We start from the raw sequence: 23,671 nt of genomic DNA, 5'->3' as shown, positions 1-23,671 counted from the left end.
CATGGGAATCTACAGCTAGTACACTTATTGCTATAGGATTGTAGGCATTATGAGCATTAAGAAGGTAAAGATAGGCAGGAGTTACAGTCACCCCCAGGAAATCATATTTTTGTCTGAAATAACCAAACACTGACTATAAACAGATTATCAATGAGTACATAGGTGCAAAAATATAAGGTGAAAAACATTAAAAAGGGTTTTAACCCTTTTAACCCTTAGTGAGGAAAGGTTTCTATTGGAATTTTGGAGGAATTTGGTTTAGTTCTTATTTCTTCCTTACTGACTTAAAAGTTAGAGTTTGAAACTGATTGATACATTTCAAGTAGAGGTTTGTTCCAATAAGCATTGCTAAAGGGTCCTCAGTCATTCTTGATTAAGGATAGCGCATGTCTAAACTGTACACTTCCCCAGATGTTTTCAGATGGTCTGGCGTTACAACCTGACCATAATGTGGACACACACTGCGGTTATTTGGTATGTTATCTGTGACTCCTTGTCATGCTCTCCTTCTACTAAAGCAGAATCCTCTCAAAGCCAAGCTTCCAAATGTGCATAGTTTGACTTTGAGGACCCAACTGGGGTATAATAAACTAAATCTAGACTAAACTAAACTAAACTAAACTGAAATCAAAATCAAAATTAATTTTATTCATATTGTTCATCACTTAACTGCAAATTTTGTAATTCCCTATTGTACCACCAGCCTCTCTTCAAGTCATTCTTTGCACAGGGATACAGGGCTTCACTGGAGAAGCATTTTCTCTGCCTACCTAATGCTTGTCTAATGGCAAATTGCAGCATTTGCACTTTGATTCAATGGCACTTTCTTAAAAGCAATTTTTGAATTTAATGCCTATCAACAGAAATGTTTTCTTTAAAATATATAAATAAAAATGATCTAACGCACAGTAAAAACCTTTGTATCTGTTTATTTAATACATGTGTAGTAATTGAGCAGATTTCCTGCTAAAACTGACCTGGTCACACTGAACCTCCTGGTAGTTTTTTGTCAGTGTTGTGCTACAGCAACAAACTACCGTGCGACTACCAGGATGTATCTTTCCTCTGTGGCTCAGGAAGGAAACACAAAAGGAAAAAAAAAAAAAAGTAAGTAAGTAATCGCTTCAACCAATGACAACAATTAACAGTACAACCACACAGTACATCCTTCTCAGACTGTTTCATTTCAGAGGTCTTAAGAGGTGTGTAGAATCTACTAATGTAATACTGTTCATGTAATAACTGCCAATAGCCTAATCATTTTTTACAAATTTAATGTAATAAAAGTCAATAATGTAATAACATTTCCAAACGAATAATGTATTACCTTTTTTGCGCATAATGTAATAAGTTATTTCATTATTGGCTGGGTTACAAGAGGCATAAAAATATTACTGGAGCTGATAATGTAATAATATAGTAATATCACCTTATTCAAATTTTATGTACTGGTAATCAAGTGCAATGCTTCCATGACACTTACTCTTACTTTCAAATAGTTGCTCAAACACACACACACACACACACACACACACACACACACACACACACACACACACACACACACACACACACACACACACCTACTTTGTTTCTAGGAATTATGACTACTTATTTGTGGTAGATGAAATCGACAACTTTGAAGTTGCTTTGTCTTGAAATACAAAGACCATCATTTCTTTTCATGAGAAATGTCATGTACTTATATCACTGTCTCAACCACACTATTATAGCTCTTCATCTCTCTCTCTCTCTCTAACAAACCTAACTCCTGAAATGTTTCATGAAAATGTATTACCATCAGAATCCTTGCCCTATTTACATCCTTGACTATTTGAAAACAGCCATGATAAGCTTAACAATGAGCATGGAAATGAAGCAAATGATATCTAGTTTATTCTCAAAACCTGTTGTTGGCTATTTTTAAACTAAATTGGTTGAATAACTCCTGATTTGATTGCATTGTCTCACCTCTGAAACCATATCCACATTCCTATGTAAGAATTTTCCTTCTTTTCCTTTTAATGATCTTGGTACCACTCAGATTTATCTTGGCTGACCCACATTGGGAACCACAGCCCTGCCTCCCCCAAAAAAGCCAGGACCGGCCCTGGCTGTGGGTTCGCCTTTCCCCAACACTGAGCAGCTGAGTGTTGAGTCGCTGTAGAAGCAGAGCTGCTTTCACTCTGTCAGTCTGGTAAACCAACACCTGTCAGCCACATTCAACCTCTTCCTCCTCTTCCTCCCTCCGTCTGCGAGGTGTTAGCCGGGGTTTTTTTTTCTCGGGTATGAAGAATAAATACACCCAACAGGTGAAGATCACGACTCTGAACCGACTCGACATGTCGAACTTCGACGTTTCTCTCCAGCAGCTCAATGATCTGTTGACGGACGAGAGCGGCTTCTACAGCTGGCCGACCAAACACTTCCATGAGGTTTACCCCAGGATCTACGTCGGCAATGCGTGAGTCATTGTTGTCATTTCCATAACCCTTCACACCCCCCTCCCTACACCTTTCCATTTTAATAAAGTCAATATTTTCAGGTCACTCCCTCATTAACACCCATTAAATCTGATTATTTTCTCCCTAATTTGACCAAAATACAACATGATTTAGTCACCCCTTGCACTTTTAATGATCCTCATATATTATATCATGAGGCAGAGGCTTTTGTTTAATTTTTGAAAAGGTGGAGGTATTTCATGAAGAGGAAAATGGAGCAGAGGTAAGGAGGCAGGGCTGGCATGGAGGATGGAGGAGTTGAAAATAGATCATGTGTCTAACCTGAAAGTCCTCTGTTGAATTCTAATATCCAGAGAGGCGTGCTCCACATTTCAATCTCTACGATTAAACATTACTCACTTGTCTGTGTTTGTCTCTGTTAACACTGGATGAGTCATTATGTCTGTACACACAAATACACACACATACACACATAGGCCTGTTATGTGTCCAGGTATTTATTGTAACACAAGGAAACAGATTGAGGTAAATTCACATATTTACACCGATATTCCTTGATGATGGAATAGAAGCATTCTGTGTACATTTTGTATATGCCATATTTTGAAATATAGACAGTGAGCCTGTGCTAAGAAGCAGGAATAGTTTTTTTTTTAGTTTTTTTTTAGAAAACCTGTATTTGCTTTCTTGCATGGAGTTAGGTGAGAAGATCTATACCACTCTCATGTCTGTGCAGTAAATATGAAGCCAGTTAGATGAGCTTAGAAATACCTGAAGTTTGGGAAACAGTAAGCTTGGGTTTGTCCAAAGGCAACAAAATCCACTTACCAGCACTGCTAAAGCTCACTTATTAACATGGTTCAATTTGGACTATTTTTTTGCCAAGCATACCTCGGACTCTAATGCTTCGATTCTGACCATTCTCATCACATTATGGAAGTGCATTAATCTTTAATTTTAACCTATAAACTGATATTGACTGATAAATTGTCAAAGAACTCACATTAGATTATTAGTAGGGCTGGAAATGACTTAACTGTCAATGCAAGACCATCAATAAGTATATCCCATGGTGACGATGGTGTCACTACACAGATAGCACCACTCTGTTTCGTGATCACGTAATCACAGGACAGTCAGGTATGATGTCATAGCTATGTAATTATTAAGGAACAAAGCTCATAACTTCCTATTTTATTTGCCTAATTTTCTAGAATAGGAACAAAGTGATTAATATGCATTATAATGTCTATTAACTATAAATGGGTTGTTGCTAAGCACCGTAGATTTATCATTGCAAATTCTCAGTCATTTTTCCACACAGCAGAAGTAACCAAATGCAGGATTCTTATTTTTAGCCGATGAGCATTTATTTTGTTCGTTGAACTGACAACTTGATTGAAAACTTAAAATCCTTCTCCAGCTGACTTTTTAATGTTTTCAGGAGACAAAAGAAAAGGATTTGAGTCCGAGGAGTAAACTGACCCAACCCAAATAAAAAGCAGGTCAGAGCTGCTGTTGTTACACAACACTTTGATTCCCAAGAAGTGGATGTTTCAATCTTAAACAGGTATTTTTGTAGTTTAACCAATCCCACATAATAATAATAATAATAATAATAAGCTAATGACAGGCTGTTGCTCCCTTATTTTTGGAAATAATACTAGGCTACTAAAGTACGTAGTAATCTTGCTGGACACGCTAACATTCGTGGTTCACGTTAGAGCTGATAACACACAATTAGTTACTCGTTTGATAGAGTTTTGTATGTTTTGGCATGTAGAAGAATCCAAAGCTTAGTTAGGGTTGCCAAGTTTTGATTGGACCAATATTACCAACATTGACCATAAGTTTAAAGATTTCTAAAGAATATTTTAAAGATATATAAAGGAAACTCTACTTTGAATAATTATTTGTGTCTGATATGGATTTTCCTTTAAAAAAAAAAAAGGTTTAATGGAGCGCCCTTGTAGCAGAGTGATTACCACGCATGCCATAATACCCACAATGTCCCTGGTTCGAGTGTGGCAAGGGAGCTTTGTTGCACTTCATACCCATTTCTCTCTCTCCCCTTGTTTCCTGGACACAGGATGTCTCCTACTTTACTAAAAAGTCCATTGTCAGTGTTTGTGCACAGGAAGTTTAAGGGCATTTCACACCTATTGTTTGTTTTCTTTCTAAATCAGTGGTTGAGTCGCTACTTTGTGGCATTTTGCGTTTGGGTTAGTTTGTTTTATTCTACCGGGTTAGCTTTCCAAAATGGATCGGTGTTGTAGAATTCTCCGACTCCCCTCTGCGTGAACAAGCTACTCATGATCTCCGCTTTTGTTTGAATATGTTATTATCTTTCTAACCGGATCGATACCACCTCTTCAACAAGGTCTTGGTTTGGTTGTGTTGGTCCTCAACCGAGTACAATTTCTGCTTTCACACCTTCCCAAAGGAACCACACCAAGGGGGAAAGCGCACTAAAATTCCATTTAATTGAACTCAACCAGGCAGGTGTGAATGCCCTAAGTTTCATACTGGACCAGGATTGGCTTCCAAATTAGTTGTGATGTCAAATATCCTGCTTGTAGGCCCGCCTCTTACAGTCAGTTTTTTAAAAAGCATGAAGAAACGATGAACGTGAAAACAAACATCCATCATTCTGCAAAATGAAGCTCAAACATCCAACTGCAGGAAAAAGAAGTGAAACACATTTTGAGTGAACAGAGACTTTAAATGACAGATAGAGAACATTGGGAGTAATACCTCCTGAAGGTGCTTGTTAGCATTTATTGTGTAATACGGAGAATCTCCTCCACAATGCTTTGTTTTGTCACAACCGCAGGTCTTTCATATGAGCTCACATACAGTATTGAGGAAAATGTATCAGAGGCTTTCAAGCAAATGTGTGGTTTAAATTTTAAATGATCTGAACTAAAAGCTTTATAAAGGAAACTCTTATGTACTTTTTGTCCGAGTACAGTGAGTCATCGGGGTGTATTTCAGGAGAGAAAACCTCTCAAGTGCCTCCTTTATTCAGCCTGCCCTCCTAAAAGGAGTCATAATGGACAAGGCAGATACACTAGTGTCTGTTATGGAGAGAAAATGTCCTCACAAATAGGGAGACACAAATGCATACATGCAGCTCTGTGAGGCTCGGTGGAGACAGCATGCACCCACACATCTCTCCGGGTTTGTGTTTTGATGTATCTGTCCTGGTTCCCCTGTGTAGTCTGAAAGCCTGGCAGGACTTTTTTTTTTTGCCTGGAGGCGTGATGTTGCCTTCAATATTTGCTCCAGTGTGCTTCAACTCTTTATTTTTAGCTCCCTATCTTTAAAATGCAGGAGGTGCCAAGTGGTACAGCAGTCCCAGAGGTTCACAGTGAAAAGCAGCAGATCTGTGCTCGAAACAGCAGCGCTTTTGTATGTCACAAAGAGAGGAAAGGGGGAAGGGAAAATTAGCATTATATTTCAAAGTGTTTCATCAAACTTAATACTGGCCTCAGTTGTGTTATGTAATATACTCAGTAGTCAGGACAAGAAACATAGACAATTGCCAAAAAAAGTCTAGAGAAGGCGTAGGAACAGAGTGTAAAACAATCTGGCAAGTGATTGATGCAACCAAGCAGGTATATATATTATGTGGATAATGGGTAATGAAGGTCAGGTGTGCAGAAGACCTGCTAATGCGTGAAATTCAACAGCTGTGGATGTAACAAAATGTAACATTAATTAACATACTGTACTTGGCCAATGAAGATGATTCTGACTCTGATTCTGAAAGTCAGAAAGACCACCACTGGTCCAGACTGAAATATAACAGCTGTTGGATGACATTCATGGTCCCCAGAGGATGAATGCTAAAATCTCTGGTTTTCCCCCCAGCTTTTCCTCTAGTTCCACCATGAGGTTTACATTTGTGGTTTAATATCTTAACTAAGTAATATCTGATTGACTCTGGCTGCATATTTGGGTTGTATATAGTAGCATTTTGATAGTTGGTTGTAAGTTGGTTGTAAGTTGTGAGTTAATTGTTTTGAGTTATGAAAAGGGGTTGGACCATACAAGTGTATACTTCTTCCTACACCTTTTCGAACAGGCAATATTTATTTCTGATGTTTATTTACATTGTTTATTGAGTGATTGCTGTTTATTTTATGTCATTGTTCTTTTGTTTTACTGAAATAATCAAACTATTGGATGGATTGTCATAATGAACAGTAATAACCTCAATTTATAATCTAGCGCCATCATCTGGTCCAACAATTTATGTTTTATGACCAAATACCTTCAAAACTAATGGCAGCTATTGACTGGTGTTTAATGCTAATTAGTAGCATGTTAACATTGTTGATGATGGTAGCTTTGCTATTGTGAGCATGTTAGTATTTAGTTGTTGAACCTCCCTGCCCTACTCTCCCCTCAAAGCTGCTCAGGAACCTGTTTGCTCTCTAATTTGACAGCTGCTCAGCTTTTAACATGCAGCTCCTCACCAGGAGGCCAAATCATTTGTCTCTTTAGATTTGTTGCTGCTATTGTTCTGTTGAACATTTTGAACAATAGAATTTAGCAGGATCACCTCCAGAGCTATGGAGCAAAATGTAGTCTGGTTTTAATCCAACATTAGAAAGATTAGACTGTATTGTCTTATATCATGCTAACATCAGCAGCATGTTTGAAATAAACTTGTATGTGTTTGTTTTCTCACCCTGGTGCAGATTTGTGGCGACAAACGCCATGCGTCTGAAGCGTCTGGGCATCACTCACATCCTGAATGCCGCAGAGGGGAACTCCTACATGCATGTCAACACCAACGCTGAGTTCTACGCTGGTACAGGCATCATCTACCATGGCGTGCCAGCCAGCGACACTGACCACTTTGACATTAGTGTTTTCTTCGAAGAGGGAGCGGATTTCATTGAGAAAGCACTGGCATACAAAAATGGAAAAGGTCAGAGGGAGGAAGAGAGCAGAAACTGAAACACAGTGCTGTTTGTTTTTTGATACTACATTTTCACACTTTATGATAAACTGTTACTTGTGTAAGATAATGCACTGAAACTTCAAATTTTTATAAAGGCTGTTGATTTAACGTTTGCTTTGTCTTTCTAAAGTTTAACTCATTTAATTCAATTGAATTCAGTTCATTTCAGAGTTTTTCTTTCTTTATTGAACAGAGTATACCAACAACTGGTCATTCCAGTTCATTTAATTAAATAAAAGATATATGCATATAAAGAAAACATAATAGTTGCAATAATAAAAAAAGATAAAAGAGCAAGTAGTTGCATCCATTCCTCAATGTGCACGTCCTGAGTGGAGACTGTAGAAGCGTGCAGCACCACTTAATTGGAATTAAAAGTAAATGACTCTGTCCATAAAAAAATATATATATATGTGTGTGCGTGTGTGTGTATATTTTTGTATAAACGATGAATCAAGTGACTGCATGTAATGTGAAAAGGTTTGCTCCTAGGGACAAACCACACTTTAGTCAGCTGTTTCAGCTCTACAGAATTTTTTAGCCTATGTTAGTTTATTGTTTTGCTTTTCTGGCCCTCTCATCAATCTTAATTGTTTCCAGCTATTGCAGAGAGCTGTCTCCAGTAAAAAAGTCCAGATAAACCTGCTGTAGGCGACATTTTCAGTGCAAAGTTGGCAACTTTATGGTAAACATGTGGAGCATTTAACAGCTAAAGAGCCAGAGTTGGTGGAAACTGAAACTGAGCTGAAAGGAGGGTAAATACTGGAAGTGACTTGAAGAACAACTTCAAAAGAATTCCATGTTGCTACATACTATATGTAAATAACCAAAATGTTAGCCATAATAACTCGACAAAGTCATAATATGACAAGTTTTCCCAGGTTTTTCCACTGTCCCTGAAGTGGCCAAAGAATCAAATGACCAATAAATCTTGCTTGGAAGTGCTGCAACTGGTTTTTATTTGGTTGCAATTTACAACCTCACCACTAGATGCCACTAAATCCGACACACTTCACCTTTAAACTCAAATGTTACATTTTTAAACAGCAGTTCTGATTTTGAGTTGTTTTTTCTTCCACAGGTAAAGTGTACGTTCACTGCAGGGAAGGCTACAGCCGCTCGCCTTCGTTAGTCATCGCCTACCTGATGCTTCGCCAGAACATGGACGTCCACACCGCTCTGGCCATGGTGCGGCAGAAACGAGAGATTGGACCCAACGACGGCTTTCTGCGACAGCTCTGCTGGCTCAACCAGAGGCTGGCTGCCGAGGGAAGGTTTTGGAACAAGTGAGGCGGAAAAGAGAGAGAAGTTAACACTGTCTATGAGAGGAGAAATCTCTTCTTTGAGAGCTAAAGTATGCTTAACTGCATGTCACTCTCTTTCACTTATTCGACAGCTTTAACGGGCCACAGATGTGTGAGGGAATGTTCTGGAAGTGATGAAAAATGAAAGAGTTTAACTCTTAGACTAAAGCTGACAGCACTGAGTGTATCTACACTACATGATTATACATATTACATCTTTGACACACAATATTTTAATCTTTGTGTTCAGGCTATCTACAAGATAATTCAATGTAAAGTGTAAAATCCAGGTACACTGTATTCACTGAGTGTGTTTACTTGCTCTCACTTTATCTTCCAGTAGTTCAGCTTTAACTGACAGTGAAGAATTACTGATCATATTTGTCTTGTCTTATATAGTTTTGTGTGTTTTCCTGCTACCCACTCACTCAGAGACTAACATCCAAGTATAAAGGGAATGTTAACATACATAACACTATACTCATTGTGGGAAATGGTTAAAAACATCAGTAACTGGTGTGATACTGTCATCGCCTTTTCTCACCCAGCCTTTTCTCTCTCCCTCTTGGCTTCATGCCCCTTTGTCTCCTGCAAACACTGCCAAAAATCTCTTAGTCCTAGCCTCTCCCAAAGGGGACCTCTAGTGGACAATGTGATTTTATTCCTATTTAGTCAAATTTTCAGGATGTTGTTTCTTAAGATCATGATATTTAGAGGATGATATAACATATTTTCAACGTAACATCCCCCTATATATGTTTTAGAAAGTCAAAACCTATATTGTACTCATGTAGAATCCTGCCTCAGAAGTATTTCTTTGTCAAAATGTGTCTTGTTGTTAAGGTGCTTTATAGGAAGTAATTAAGCTGGTCTGATATTATAGGAACAGCAAAGGAACTAGTAACATTTTGGGTAACTAATGTGCTTATTTGCTCTCCTGCCTGATAGATAAGACTGGCACCGCTCTCATATTTGTATGCTAAATTTGAAGCCATTTCTTAGGTTAGCATAAAGACTGGAAACTGGGAAACAGCTGGATTTATCTTGTGAGGCAGTTGGATTTGTGAGATCAAATGTTACAAGATCATTCAAGAATCTACCTTTCAAGTTTTCAAGTTATATATTTCAAGCTAATCAGCGTCCTGTGAGGATTGTTGTGTGATCTCGTGAAACCAGCTGCCTCACAAGGTAAGATGGTTATAGACAGATGAACTGGTTATATCTTAGCATAGTAACTCCTGTAACCTCTAAGCTTCAGTTGTTGTACAATTTAGCTTTAGTGTACAGATGTGAGTGGTATCAGTCGTACTCAATCTAACCATCTGCAAGAAATGTAATATTTCCCAAGATCAAAAAGTATTCGTTTATTGTCGACCTTAGCAGATCTTCGGAGAGTCTCACTTTCGTACATGGAGCAACTCTTGAAAACATAAAGATTGTTGCGCAAAAGCCAAAATTTGCTTGGACCTCTTCTCTTTCAGTATACATCCTGTCAGGTTGCTGAGGATCATCTCCAACTTTATTCCAGTGCGCGAAACCACTCAAGTCTCTGATTGTAACTAAAACACTGCCAGAATGTGAAGTATGCTTGCCAGTAATTTAGTGGTGCAGTGTGTAGAATTTAGTGGCATCTAGTGGAAAGGACTTGGCAGGAATAAAAATATAATATATACAAGTATGTCTTAATCAGAATTGTCATGTATTTGTTACTAGGATGGGCCCTTTACATTTACATAGGGAGTGGGTCCTTTTCCTTGGAGCCTGCCATGTTTCTACAGTAGCCTAGAACAAATACAACAAACACTGGCTCTAGTTTTGTAGTTTCCATAGATTCTTATACATGCTTGGAAAGGGAAGTGGAGGTGTTATCAGCTATTTGCAATCTGAAACCTCACCACTAGATGCCACTACACACTGGTCCTTTAAGCATTATTGGATTACTGAGTCAACACCTTTTGCACATTAGCGTTTTTATGTGTCCGTGTTTTGTCTGAGTAAATGCAGTTTTATATTGTACAGCAGCATGCACTGTAATGCCAAAGTGTTGTTTCCAAATCTTTGCTAGCACAGCTGTGTATCTGTGTGTATCTATCGAGTCACAACGTGTGTTATTTGTCACAATGTGCTTTATGGAAACCTGTGACTTGTGAATCATCATGTGCATGACTGAGTAGGACGTGGTGTAACTGGTCATGTCAGTAGGCTTTCATAGGGTCTCACAGATTGTGATACTGCTCATATGAACTGCACTTTTTCTAATGACACAGGTGATTGTTGTTGCTCTCTTTTCATACATTCAGTAATAAACTGTGAAAATGACATGGCTGAGTTTCTTATTACAAACTATTGATTACTGAGGTGAAGCCTATTCTAGAGTTAGTACAGTCAGTTACAGACAAGCTATTGTTGACTGTTGTCCTTTCTCATGTGGTTTCACTAGTTTCCTCCTGTAACTCTGATGATGTAAACACTTCATACCACAGTCAGTGGTAGATTCCTGGTTAGTAACTCACTTTGTCCTCTGGAGGGAGCAATAGCACACTGTAATTGTAACTATCCCATTAGCATCACACTATTAAATATATTACAATGTATATACTGGAGGAGCTTTCTAAAGCCTAAGGAAATAACCTTTATCATGACCTGATGGTTTGAGCACAGGGACCACAATTCTACACACAGTTACAAGCCTAGGTGTATACTAGGCAATGGAAGCCTAATGAAATATACCAATGAGTTGCATTACAGGAAGTGTTTTTAGAGAAAAGTCAGTCACTGTTGGATCAATACTGACTACTTTTTAAGCTTCAGTTCAGGTAAGTTCAGCTAAGTTCAGAACTAAACTGTTGGAGTGCCATTTTATAACACATTTAATAAAACTTGTAATAATAATAAAAAATACAGTTGAATAAATTAATAATTTATTACAGTTTTCAAATCAATGTAAAATCTGAATAAATTACTAATTTATTTTGTCCTGACTCATCCTGTCTTGTCACTTACCAAACATATTGATGATGAAAATAAATGAATAATTTATAATTATAGTACTGATTCATACTTAATGCGTAGTCATAGAAAGTACATTAATGGAAATGAGTTAAAATGATCCAAAATGTAAAGTAGATCTTCTCTTTTAATAAAATATGAGCCTATGATACACAGGCAACTGACTGTAATTACATTTGAGTTCAGCACAGTTCAGTTTTGATCACTGCAACTTCATTCAATGTGATAAATGGTGTTAGTTTTCAGAGTTGCCACTAGAGTGCAGGTTTGGTCTGACTGCGACACTAAAATAGAATCATAAAACATCAATTCTTAAGTCCTAACCACGACTCAGCATGTTTGTCATGATTATATATTCATTTTAAAATCTTTAAAAAGATTTATGTAGTGTTTATTATATTCACTGTGGATTACAGATTATATTACCAAAAACAATAAAAAACAAATAGATTTTATGATTCAGTATACCACAACCACAAACTAAACTAGAAATTTCTGAACTGAAAATAATTTCCCATGCATGCTAAATATATGAATATGATGTTTGTCTTCTGATTTATATTAAAGTGCAAGGAAAACTTTTTACAACTTACCATCCTCAACATGTAGGTGGTTCACCATCAAAATAAAACAAACGCCACTTGCTAGTAATCTTCCACCACTCGATTGCTTTTAATAGGCACCTCCTCTTCTCTTATTTGACGTGTGTGTGTGTGTGTGTGTGTGTGTGTGTGTGTGTGTGTGTGTGTGTGTGTGTGTGTGTGCATTCCACAGGTTTTGGAGGCTGAGCTCCGTGGTGGGGCCTCTCACCCTCCCTGATGTTTTCTTTCCTCTATGTCTTTTTATGTCTTGTTTTCCCTCTCATCTATGTTCATGCTCTCTCTCAAACATAGTCCCTACAATACTGCTGTAAAGACGACCTCATTATGCCAACTTTGCTTTTTTACAATGGACCAAACAAAGTCAGCATAATGCTGCCCTAGTGTATGATCTTAGATACCATACCAGTGTTCTAGAATCAATATTTTTTATCCTAGGATAGGCAAAGTCATGATCTGCCTTACTCTGATATTCTCACCCTAACCAATTCCTATCCTCATGCCTAAACCTAAACAGCCCAACCAATGAAGGCAACAAATACCAATGAATATAGAGTAGGCCATGACTTTGTCATCCTAGAAAATAAAATTGGTGATGGAATCAGAGGTTTGATGTAAAGCATCAGCGTCTAGTGTGATGTGTCGGGCAGGGACATGCTGCATCTGAAATTCCATACTAGCATGCTATTTAGTACACTAAAACAGTATATGAGATTTTTTAGTATGTCTGAAATATCCCATTATGCAATGCAGTAGAGACAACAACAACATGGCAATTGCAGAGAGCAACCAAGGTAGCTCTGGCGTAACATTCATGGACATTTTTGTCTTGGTTACCATAGGTTAGCTGCTAACCGTTTTTTCAGAATGTTTAAATCCCCCGGTGGTAGGTTGCACACATTACACAACCAAAATGTCACACCTCATGCCAGCTGTCACTTTTATACAGATGTCAGTTCTACTCTGTGACTACCTCTGCCACCGGCTTAGCTTAGCAGTAGAATAACAATGCAGCCCCCCTCCCCCCAACACACACACACACACACACACATTTCATGTTCATACATTTTATCCTGAACGGTGAGGCGGAATAACGCCGCAACATTCCCGCCTTGAACAGGCTGTGTAAAAGGGGCCTCTGTCTCTGTCTGTATCCTGGTTTGATACACGGAGTTGCTGCAATGACACGTCTGTGAGGAGAGGAGGGCAACACTCTTACATAACACAAGTCTGCATGAATGAATCCATGGGGGTGGAGCAGCCATGTGCTTTCAAGTGTGTGTGTGTGTTTATTTGGGGTGAGTCAGGTTTATGTGAGTGCAGTGGAGTGTAGTGAGCACCGAACTCGAACACTGTGTGCGTAGAGCAGATGACCAAATAAAGAAATCCGTCGCAAACCAACGTCATACATATCCTCAATATGTGAATCATTTCATTTGTAACTCGTAAATCTATTTTCAGTCTCTTAAATTAATCTGTCCTGCCGAAGGGTCAGTCATTACAAACTCGAACATTCTTCAAACCCAACAGAACTCAATTTTAATTAGTAATGGGGAACAAAAAAGTTTCAAAACATGACAAATATGTCAGGATGAATATTGGCAAAATGTAAATATCACATACTTATACTTCATATTTTGAATGCATAGGTTTGTTCACACTGAGCAGTATGGATACATGCAGTGCACTATGAGTACCCAGATGGTGCACTCAAAACTGCCAAAAAGTTGAATGTGTAACAACAGCTTGGACACTTGAATTCCCCTCAATTGTCGCAATCTTGGCTACGTACCTGTTGTCAAAGTGGAAATGGCGGCTGAGGACTTTGTAACTACGGTAAACATTACTGCATTATACAAATGTAAATTATACATGTTTTTTTGCACTACGCACCACCATACTGTTGTCACATATAAGCCATCAGTAGGTTTCTTGGGGTAATTTAGGTAGTGATTTGGTACCATGAAAGATACTGCGAAAGCTAACCCTAGCTTGCTAATGCCAGCTTGCTAAATATCTAACTGTCATTTCCAGTAAGTACGCAACATCTGTGTTTGATTTGAGACAACACAAACTGTTGAAATTTGTGCACCACAGAAGTAAGTACATAGTGTACACAGTATATTACACAGGAGTGTACTAACAGAAATTTGTGATTTGAGACACAGTGACAGTCTTGGGTTTGAGTTTCTCACAGTGTCAGCACTGCTTTCAATAAAGACTTGAAACCAGCTAACACAGAATGACACTGTCAGAGTGTGAGTTCAATATTTTGTGAAATATGCTTATTCACTTGCTTGCAGAGAGTTTGATGAGAATATTGATACCAATCTCATGTTTGTATGGTAAATATGTGGCTACAGCTGGCAGTGTAGTAGTTTAGCTTAGCACAAAGACTGGAACAGCTAGCCTGGCTCTGCCTGCTGCACATCTAAAGCTCACTAACATATTACATCTTGTTTCCAGACAAATCTGTTCAAAAAACAAAGTGAATAAAAAATACATGTTAGCTTTTCAGTGGGGATTTTGTGCTCTTCTGTTTCTTGGCTGGGAGCAGTGACTGTCAGTTTACATGCTGGCCTGCAGGAAAGTGGCTGGGCATATTTCCCCAACTATCAAGGGGAAACAAGGGTTAAAAATGTATCTTTGTAGCGTTATTTATCATTTAAACAGACAATGGATTTGGTTCTAAAAATAGATTTCTACCTCAGAATATATAGATCTCTTTAACAAACTAATATGATGATGATGAAATTTGTTATGTAATGAAATCACATGTGCTCCAGTCAGCAACATGCTTTTATGATGCATGCATACGAGAGAAAGCAGCATGTATGGGGCTTTTTCTTAGAAGTGGAAACATCCAAATTACAAGGGATGTCAGTGAATATGAGCATCATCAAAATACACTGTTCTATTTTTAGATTTTTTGCTGGAAGCACTTTTCCCTTAGTTGAGGGGAAAAATCTGTAATGGATGTCCCGGTCTGTCAATCTGTGTGTGTGTGTGTGTGTGTGTGTGTGTGTGTGTGTCTATCTCTAGCTTTGTCACACACAGACACACACACACCACGCCAGTCAGCTGCATGTCTGCTATGTACCAGCTGTGCCCTTCTGTGTTTTTGGAGGGGGGGCTGTGAAGGACTTTGGATTGGTGGAGAGCAAAGCTGCTCACTGTTACATCATCTCCTCCACAGCAAACCTAAAACCAATTTGACATCAACTGGCTCTCATGAGTCTCAGGGTTGGTAATAATTTAGTAGGATGTTTCCAGATTTAGCAAAAGTGCACCATAGATACAGATTGTGCAAGTGTAATGTGATAATATGGAACAGTGTTTTTAGTAATATCTCACCATGCTTCAATATTCTTTCAATTTCACTACACAGGATGATTGTTTGAACAGAATTCTCCTCTTCCTCGTCACACTCGTGTAGAGCATGGTTGACAGTTGATGACTGTCTGTGCTGCTGATGGAAAAGGAGATCCAGCTGCCGTGGGACTTGAGTCTCCCTACATCGCTTCCATTTAATTGCACCGTCAGACATGAATGACTGTAGGCGGGACACCAGTCGAGAGCAGAACCAATCAAAAACACTTAATTTCTCATGCCATGTCAAGTCAAACGCTTTCATGGAAAAACTCTTGGAAATTTAGCTCGTGCTCGAGTAGTTCATGTAGGGTTTCTGTCATTGCTCTGTCCAAAAAGGCAAAATAGATATTTTAGCTTTGTGACCACGTTGTACTTTATTTGTCAGTAAAATCTAAATACTTCATTTATAAATCAAAGACTGAATTCAACAAATTAAAAGTGCAGTCTGTATAATTTGTAGTGGCATCTAGTGGAATGGACAAGGCAGAAATGGAATATAATTTTCACAAGTATGTTTTAATCAGTATATAATCACCAGAAACTAAGAATCCTGTTTTCGTTACCTTAAAATGAGTCCTTTATATCTACGTAGGGAGTGGGTGCTCCTTCATGGATCCACCATGTTTCTACAGTGGCCCAGGCCAGAACAGGCAAAACAAACACTGGCCTTTCGCGTATTTGGAAGTTTGGTCATGACATTACATTTCCCTACATCCTTGGAAAAGGAGGGTGATGGGTATTTAAGTGTTCAACCTCACCACTAGATACTATTCACTGCACCTTTAAGTGTTTGATAGTATACCTATAAGGCTAATGCATTAAGTTTTATACTTATAAGCCCAAAATTTAGCATACTCTGAGCACCAAAAAATACACTGTTTAAGCAAAGTATACCGTCACCTCTGTACACATACTTTTGTTTGGTCTGGGATTGTTTTTTGTGGTTTTGGATTAAGCCTCTTAGCTCCAGTGAAGGGAAATCTTAATGCTGCAGCATTCAATGATATTTTAGACAAGAGTGTGCTTCTAACCTTGTGGAAACAGTGTTTGTCCCTTTCCTGTGTTACTGTGATAAAAGGCTTTTAAATCGTGCCTTTTTGGATAGGATAGCCTTTTTTTTTTTTAAGCAAATCCACATTAGAGAAATAGAACATTATTTTTGCATTAACATCAGACTAGGGCTGGGTATCGTTTAAAAAATGACGATACCAGTCCAAATTCAAGTACCCTTAAAATGATACCGATACCAACTGAGTATTTGATTAGATACCCATTCCACATTTTGTGCACTTGTTTTATCCGGTGTAACAGGTGTGTAGTGTAGCCACACTTTAGAGCGTTTAGGTTGCATCCCGGCTGCTTAACTGCTAAGCATGCTAACTCAAATTGACCGCGACTTCACCACCACAGATGGGTTGTAGCTGCTGTGGCAATGGGCCAATCACATGTTGCATTAAATTGAAGAACGCTTATGTTGATTTGCTGTGAGAAAGTCCATACAAATACTCATATTTTCTAACTCTGGGTGCAAAAAGGATAGATTGCAGGTATTGCTTGATGGGAGACGTTTCAGTACTACTTGGTATCGATTTATTTCGGTCAATACCTTAAAAGGTATTGAGTACTGATACCCAGTCCTACATTAGGCAACCAGTTCCTTGCTTTAGCTGCAACATTATTTGTTCTGTAGATGACATTAAACCCATCCAAAAGTAAAATCCACTTTAATGAGTGACAACACAGAGCTCTCAGTTCATTTTAATCATGGGGTAACTTTTTAGTTTTTGTGTGTGTGTCAGAGTTAGGCTAGAAAGAAACAAAGTAGGCAAATTGATATCAAATAATTTTATAATGCTGAAAATGAATGTCACATAGCCACAAACACAAACAGCTTTGAGTTCGAGATGCCATTCTCTGATTGTGCCATGAATGATTTGTCACAGAAAAACAAGACAAGAACAACAGCCGTGCCCATTTGAAACCCACAACCAGCATTATCATATACCATCAAAAAAACTCTCAAGTGATGGGAGGGGTGGGGGAGGGGCGCTTCAACCCACATCTCATTCAGCTTTACATTCAACACTGTGCTGTGCCAAAGAAATGATGGCTGATTGACAAACAGGAAATAGCCTTTCTGCTTGTACAGGGCCTCACATGATGTCTTTCAGATACAGTAATTAGGCCGGGCTGCATGGTACTGCATAAAAGTCACTGCTGAGTGGAGTGAAAACAAGAGAGGACATTTTCATCTTGGGAATCGAAGTCCGGGATTCAGGATCTGAAACCTTTATTTTTCAAGGCACAATTTACTGGCCTGTACTGAAGCACGTTGGACACAAATAGAAGTGTGTAATTGCATATTTGCATGTGAGGAGAACAAGGCCCAAAGAGGATCTTTTCAAAACTTTTCTTTAGAGGGCAGGAGCACAATTTTTTAGATGATTGTTTGCTACTGCAGACCATTTTTGAGTGTAATTTCGGCTTGCGTTTAAATGTTTCATTCTCCTCGAGTAGCATCCCAACTTTTGTCCGGATGAAGCTTCAGTCCTCTCTTGGTTTATCAGGGCAGAACACACGTAGAGAAGGAACACAGTATCTCAAAGAACAGCTTCATATTTCATGCTATCAGTTCCTTATAGACATAAAAAAGTAAGTGCAGTCACCTTTTTAGAGCCACAACATTGTCACAATGATGTATCTTTAAAACCTGAACAGATTCTGTACAAATATGAGCAAATGTATCCATCCTCTACGACGCATTGAAGTTTGTAGAATTTCAGTCTAGCTTTCACTTCAGAGACTAGGGCTCCACATTTTGCCAATCAATGGTGATTCTCCTTGCTTGACTCCCTCTCCTTGACTCTGGAGCAAAGCAGTACAATGAGGTATGAATAGTTGTATAAATCTCTGTATTTTATTTAATTTTTTTTGGTTTCCATTTTGTCATTTTTTTCTTTATGAATGGTGAGGCTTTTTCCCATCAAAAGCAATGTTTTTGTCGCAACATCGAGATTAATATATGGCAGATTTATACATCACACAATGAGCCCTGGTCTAAGCTCAGTAGAATTTGGAGCAGTCTCAGAGCTAAGATTAGTATGTGGGCATTTTTTTCTTTTTTTTTTAATTGACCCAGATCAGGAGTAAAAGCAACTGCCCAGCTTAGCAAGTGATACAGCCCAAGCAACTGTGGAAAACAGGATTCAGGTTCATTCACTTTCAGTTCAACTAACCCTAGAAGTGGATTATGGCTTTGGCAATACCTTAGCTTACAACTAGCTACTTACAGCAGCTCTTTTGAAATATTTGCACCACAATAATAGGTATTAACTGGATGTTTTTATTAATTGTACATCAGTATTAAATGAAAATAAACTTGAAATGTGGAAGTACACCCTATTTTGTTGGGGTATGGCCCATTGGTCCACCTTATTCGGTATTAGCATATATGTGCTAACTAAAGGTTTGGGGTACTATATTTTAACTTAACATAGGTGACTAGTATTATGCTAAAGTGACAAAATGATAAGTTAAAGACAGATTGTGGTTTCTTGTTCACTGGAAGGAAACAAAGTCTTCCTGAAAATCGTGTTCTTAGAAGTGCTAATAGCTTGGTTGTGGGAGCAGATATGATGAAGCGTTCCTAACCAGTTAATTAGTTAGTCAGTTACAACTAATCATATCCTATACACTGAATAATAAATAGACATTAAACTCCAAAGAGAGTGACCATAATTAGTTTTCTTTATAAACTAACAATTTAAGTAAAGATATCTCAACAGCTAGTTGGCTAGCTTGTTACATTAAGATGGATGTGGTGGAGTTAGCTTTGGTGGAAAAAAGGCGGGAAACAGATATCCAGGCTTCAAAACTTGAGAATTGGTTTTCAATAAGTTCTGAAAAATCTACAATATGAATCAAAACCAATGTCGATTTTCTCTAAAAGGTCTGAATAACACAATTAATCTGCAATTATGTAATATAGCATATAATGCTAGCATAAACTGCTTGACTGTGGTGCAACTCTCATGAGTTACATGTAGCCTACTGATGTAACCAATGGGCCTGTTCCAGACAAGTACTTACATAGTGTTTTGTTATGAATGTATAACACATTTAATTACAAATTTTAACATCAGAATAAGGAAAAACAAACAAAAAAACAAAAAAGTTTAAGTCCTAACTCAGAAATATGTATCCCAGAATTGGATAGCAGACATTTTTTCAATCAGCTGAACTGAATGTGAATTGAACCTCGACCCTTGTATGACATTTAAGCACAAGCTACCACTGCACCAACAATGGTCTGAAAGTGCAAACAGCCATTTTCTCACAGTAAAGCATCAACACACATAGACAGACATTCACTTACCAAGAAAATCGGATGCAAATTAATAACGACATAAAAGAATAATCATACAAAACATTTTTTTTCCTCCAATCCAAAACAGTCACTTCATTTCTTGCTTTACATTGCTCAGGGGTTTCAGTCCTCACACCACGAGTATTTTTTTAATAAACATATTATATTAAAAAAAAGAGGACTCATCAGTAGCAGTGTGTCACACGATCATGGGTTTTTAACTTGCCTGCAAACTCATCCATCCTAGAATAAGCAGAACAACGAACACTTGGTGCACAACGAAAGCAAACATCAACAACATCAAAAACAACATGTGTGGGACTTCACACCATGTCTTTAATGGTACAATTTTCAATTAATTTACATTCCACGTGTGGACATATTCCTGCAGGGATTGTCGTCTTTCTCCACCAAAGAGCTAGCATGAGTTGGGATTGGTTTATGTGAGTGTGTTCGTGTGTGGGGGAGGAGGGGGAAACACTAAGAGGACACAAAGAGTGAAATAAATAGAGAGGGGACTGGGATGGGGGATGTAAATTAGGTACAAGATGGAAAATGGAGATGCAAGGATGGGGGAAAGACAGACATGAAGAGAGAAAGAGAGAGAAAGAAAGAGAGACAGGATGTTTTCCCTGGGTAAGTAATAAAAATAGTGAACGTAGTTATTCATGGAGTTGTATGAAAGTTAAACTGCTTCAGAGTAGTTGTTATAGATTTGTGCCGGGCTGCAGTGGCAGAGTTTGGCATCAGAATTTCACATTTTAGTTTATTGTAAACGTAACATTAAACTTAACCCTAAGTTTTAATATGAAAGAGAGAGAGCAAGAGAGAGACAGAGAGTTAAAGAACAATTCTGTGGTCACTGTGCAAAAAAGACTTTTCTGGCTATTTTTGCAGCTTGGCTAGGAAGTGATACAGGGTAGAAATACAGAGCACAGCTTCCTTGAGGCAGCTCTGGAGAGCCTTGACTTTGCTGCTTTTGTCCAACAAATGCTTTTAATGACACCAGGAAACGTGACAAGTTGTTTTTTTTGACTGTGTGGGAGGCGTTTTCATTCGGCTTTGCCTGCAAATTACTTTGTATACCACCACCCAGGCAATGTTCAGACACACAGAGCATTATATTTTGTAATATTATGAATTTAGGAAAGTGTCATGGCTCTTCACATCATAAAAGTTAGAGTAAGTTCTCCGTGTCAGTTTGTTGCAGCCTCTCAAGATGTTAGTCATGCTGAAAACACACTATTATGTGCCTGGTTTCCTTGTCACTATGACAACCAAGGTTATATATGTAGGAATTGAGTATACTCCAAACCCAAATTCAGTCTAATCAATTAAATATGACACTGTTTAAAATATTTAAAGAGCTTGTCAGATTTGCCTGCTGTCTGAACATTATTATAGGAATGGCTTTTTGGTCAGGAGGATGGTCTGTCTCTCTGCTATGCTGGTGCAACTGATCATGGCTGAAGGCAGTGTGCTCTGTGGTGCTGGTGTGGTTTTTTTTTGTCTTTAAAGAGGACGAGGGGGTTGGGGGGGTTCTCCAGTGATCATTTGGCTGAAAGAGAGAGAAGTAGAGATATAGAGAGACGGATAGACAGACAGATAGAGAGAGGCTGTGCTGCCGGCTCAAATCTAAATCTCAATTCATGACGCTATGTGGATCAGCACTGATCTCATCTTTGTAGTCCCAAAAGCGGGAGATAAAGGAAAAGAGAGACATAGTCCTGGTTAAGGTACTGTTTCTGTGCTGAGCTTGAAAAAGGTGGGTAAACTCTGAAGGTTAATTGGTGATCACAACAAGGCAAACATAAGCATCGTAAAATAATCACGACGCCTATAGACTCAACTGATGCATAATATTTTACAAATATACATACAGACAGGTGGGTGAACTGCTTTCTGACGAGTCCACCCTCTGCTACATGACAAGTCACACAGATTCATGATCTGATTTGAGCAGGCAGCATCAATTCAGCCACTGATAGCTCTAATGCCACATACAACAACTGTCACATTTATTTCATATATATATATCTATCTATAAATATATGTTTCTATATACTGTATCATGTTTATTTGTATTAGCGGCCTCTGTGAGGCACATGAACATGTCAGAATTTCTAAGTCTGTGTTTCCTTGACTGAGCCCCCCCGGGTTGCAGCACGGCTTGCGTTCACAGTGATAGTGAGCAGAGTACGGTACGAACACAGCAGGCCGGGTGTGAAACTTGTACTGCTTGATCATCCTATTGCTGTGTGTGTGTGTGTGAGCTTGTGTATATCCCTGTATAATCAGCGCATATGGTTCAATTTAAATACCCTGCAAACATCGATTAGTAACACTGAGAGTGGCGACGCCAGAAAAAGGCCATGACACAGTCACTTGTTGGTTTCAACAGGTAATCCAGACATGAGATAACGGAGATAGCGGTGTGTGTGGTTTGATGTGCGTGTGTGTGTGTGCTCTCACAGCGACGGACTGAGAATATTAAGACTGCTAAAGACAGGCAGGAAAAAGAAAGATGTCATAGGAGGAGGAGGAGGGGATAAAGGAATAGGTTGAGGGGCTACTAAAGGATACAGACATTGTGGTTTTAGTGCAACAGAAAAAAACCTGATAGTTATTTGTAGTGGATGGCAATTTGGGATATGGTTGGTGGAGCTTATTTCAGCAGTGTTGAATTTATAAGTGAAAGTTTCTGGGATCGGACGGTCGCTCAGAAGGCCTTTTTAAAAATGGCTCCGTGTCCATTTCTGGAGCGACGGCGAGGGAAGGATCTGGAGAAAACAGGGTCCTTTTTTTTTGTGTGGCGGTTCACTATTGGCTTGGCCCAAGTCACATCGATACCCGCCACAGTCGTCCACACGTGCCGTTTCCCTCCTCTCGGCCGGGATGAAACCGTATCCACAGGCGAATACTGCTGACTCACTTGCTGTTTATTTCGCATACCTCCCAGTCACCACCACAAGAGTCTGTTGGCATGATGCGATCAGGCCAAAATGGCTTCCGCTGGAGTCCCAGCTTCCAGCTGTCATTGTCCCACCCGACAGCTTCCTTTAGGTTCAGTCGGCATTGTCACAAAGTCACCCCTGCCCTCAGTGTCATTTCAGGTTCCTAAATAAAAACAGAATCCAAAGTGACTGTTGGTCCCACATGGCGTGTGATAAAAATGACTTCTGCCATGTCAGCTGTCAAACGTTGATCTGTAGTGTGAACGAGCTGCTGCACGGTTGGTGAAGCGGCACACTCAACAGGTCCACGATGGCAACTCCTTTGTATTCTGTGTGTAATTATATGTTTGTATTTATATATGTGTGCATGCGTTTGAGTGTGTTTCAGACGGAGGGGCAGCTGCACTGAGATGAGAGGTGAGGTAGAATCTGTCGGTTTCAGGCGGGATTTGAGATAGGTAGAGGAGGCGTGACGGGGAGGAGGAGAAGGAGGAGGGGGGCTTGCAGAGGTAAGTGACAACATCCCCTCCCAACACCACCACCACCACTACCAGTGCTCAACCTATCACAAGACAAGTAGAGACGTGAGGAGGCGGAGCTACGGTACGTTTGACAGGGTGGGGCACACAT

At 39.0% G+C, this 23,671-nt stretch overlaps 1 protein-coding gene across 1 annotated transcript; it reads left to right on the top strand.

Moving 5' to 3' along the window:
- Positions 1-2,273: 2,273 nt before the first annotated feature.
- Positions 2,274-8,783, top strand: LOC128378447 (dual specificity protein phosphatase 3-like). Its single transcript, XM_053337965.1, has 3 exons — positions 2,274-2,464; positions 7,172-7,404; positions 8,519-8,783. The coding sequence occupies exons 1-3, from the start codon at positions 2,289-2,291 to the stop codon at positions 8,725-8,727; spliced, it is 618 nt and encodes a 205-aa protein (XP_053193940.1). The 5' UTR covers positions 2,274-2,288; the 3' UTR covers positions 8,728-8,783.
- The last annotated feature ends 14,888 nt before the right edge of the window (positions 8,784-23,671 follow it).

Source organism: Scomber japonicus, chromosome 18, assembly GCF_027409825.1.
Source record: "Scomber japonicus isolate fScoJap1 chromosome 18, fScoJap1.pri, whole genome shotgun sequence".
Taxonomy (NCBI): Eukaryota; Metazoa; Chordata; class Actinopteri; order Scombriformes; family Scombridae; genus Scomber; species Scomber japonicus.
The sequence above is the reverse complement of the archived record's forward strand: the minus strand, read 5'-3'. Positions and strand labels throughout refer to the sequence as shown.

Coding starts and splice junctions, on each gene's coding strand:
- LOC128378447 (XM_053337965.1), top strand. CDS start 2,289: ATGAAGAATAAATACACCCAACAGGTGAAGATCACGACTCTGAACCGA. Junction 2,465..7,171: donor AGGATCTACGTCGGCAATGC/GTGAGTCATTGT, acceptor ACCCTGGTGCAG/ATTTGTGGCGACAAACGCCA. Junction 7,405..8,518: donor GGCATACAAAAATGGAAAAG/GTCAGAGGGAGG, acceptor TTTCTTCCACAG/GTAAAGTGTACGTTCACTGC.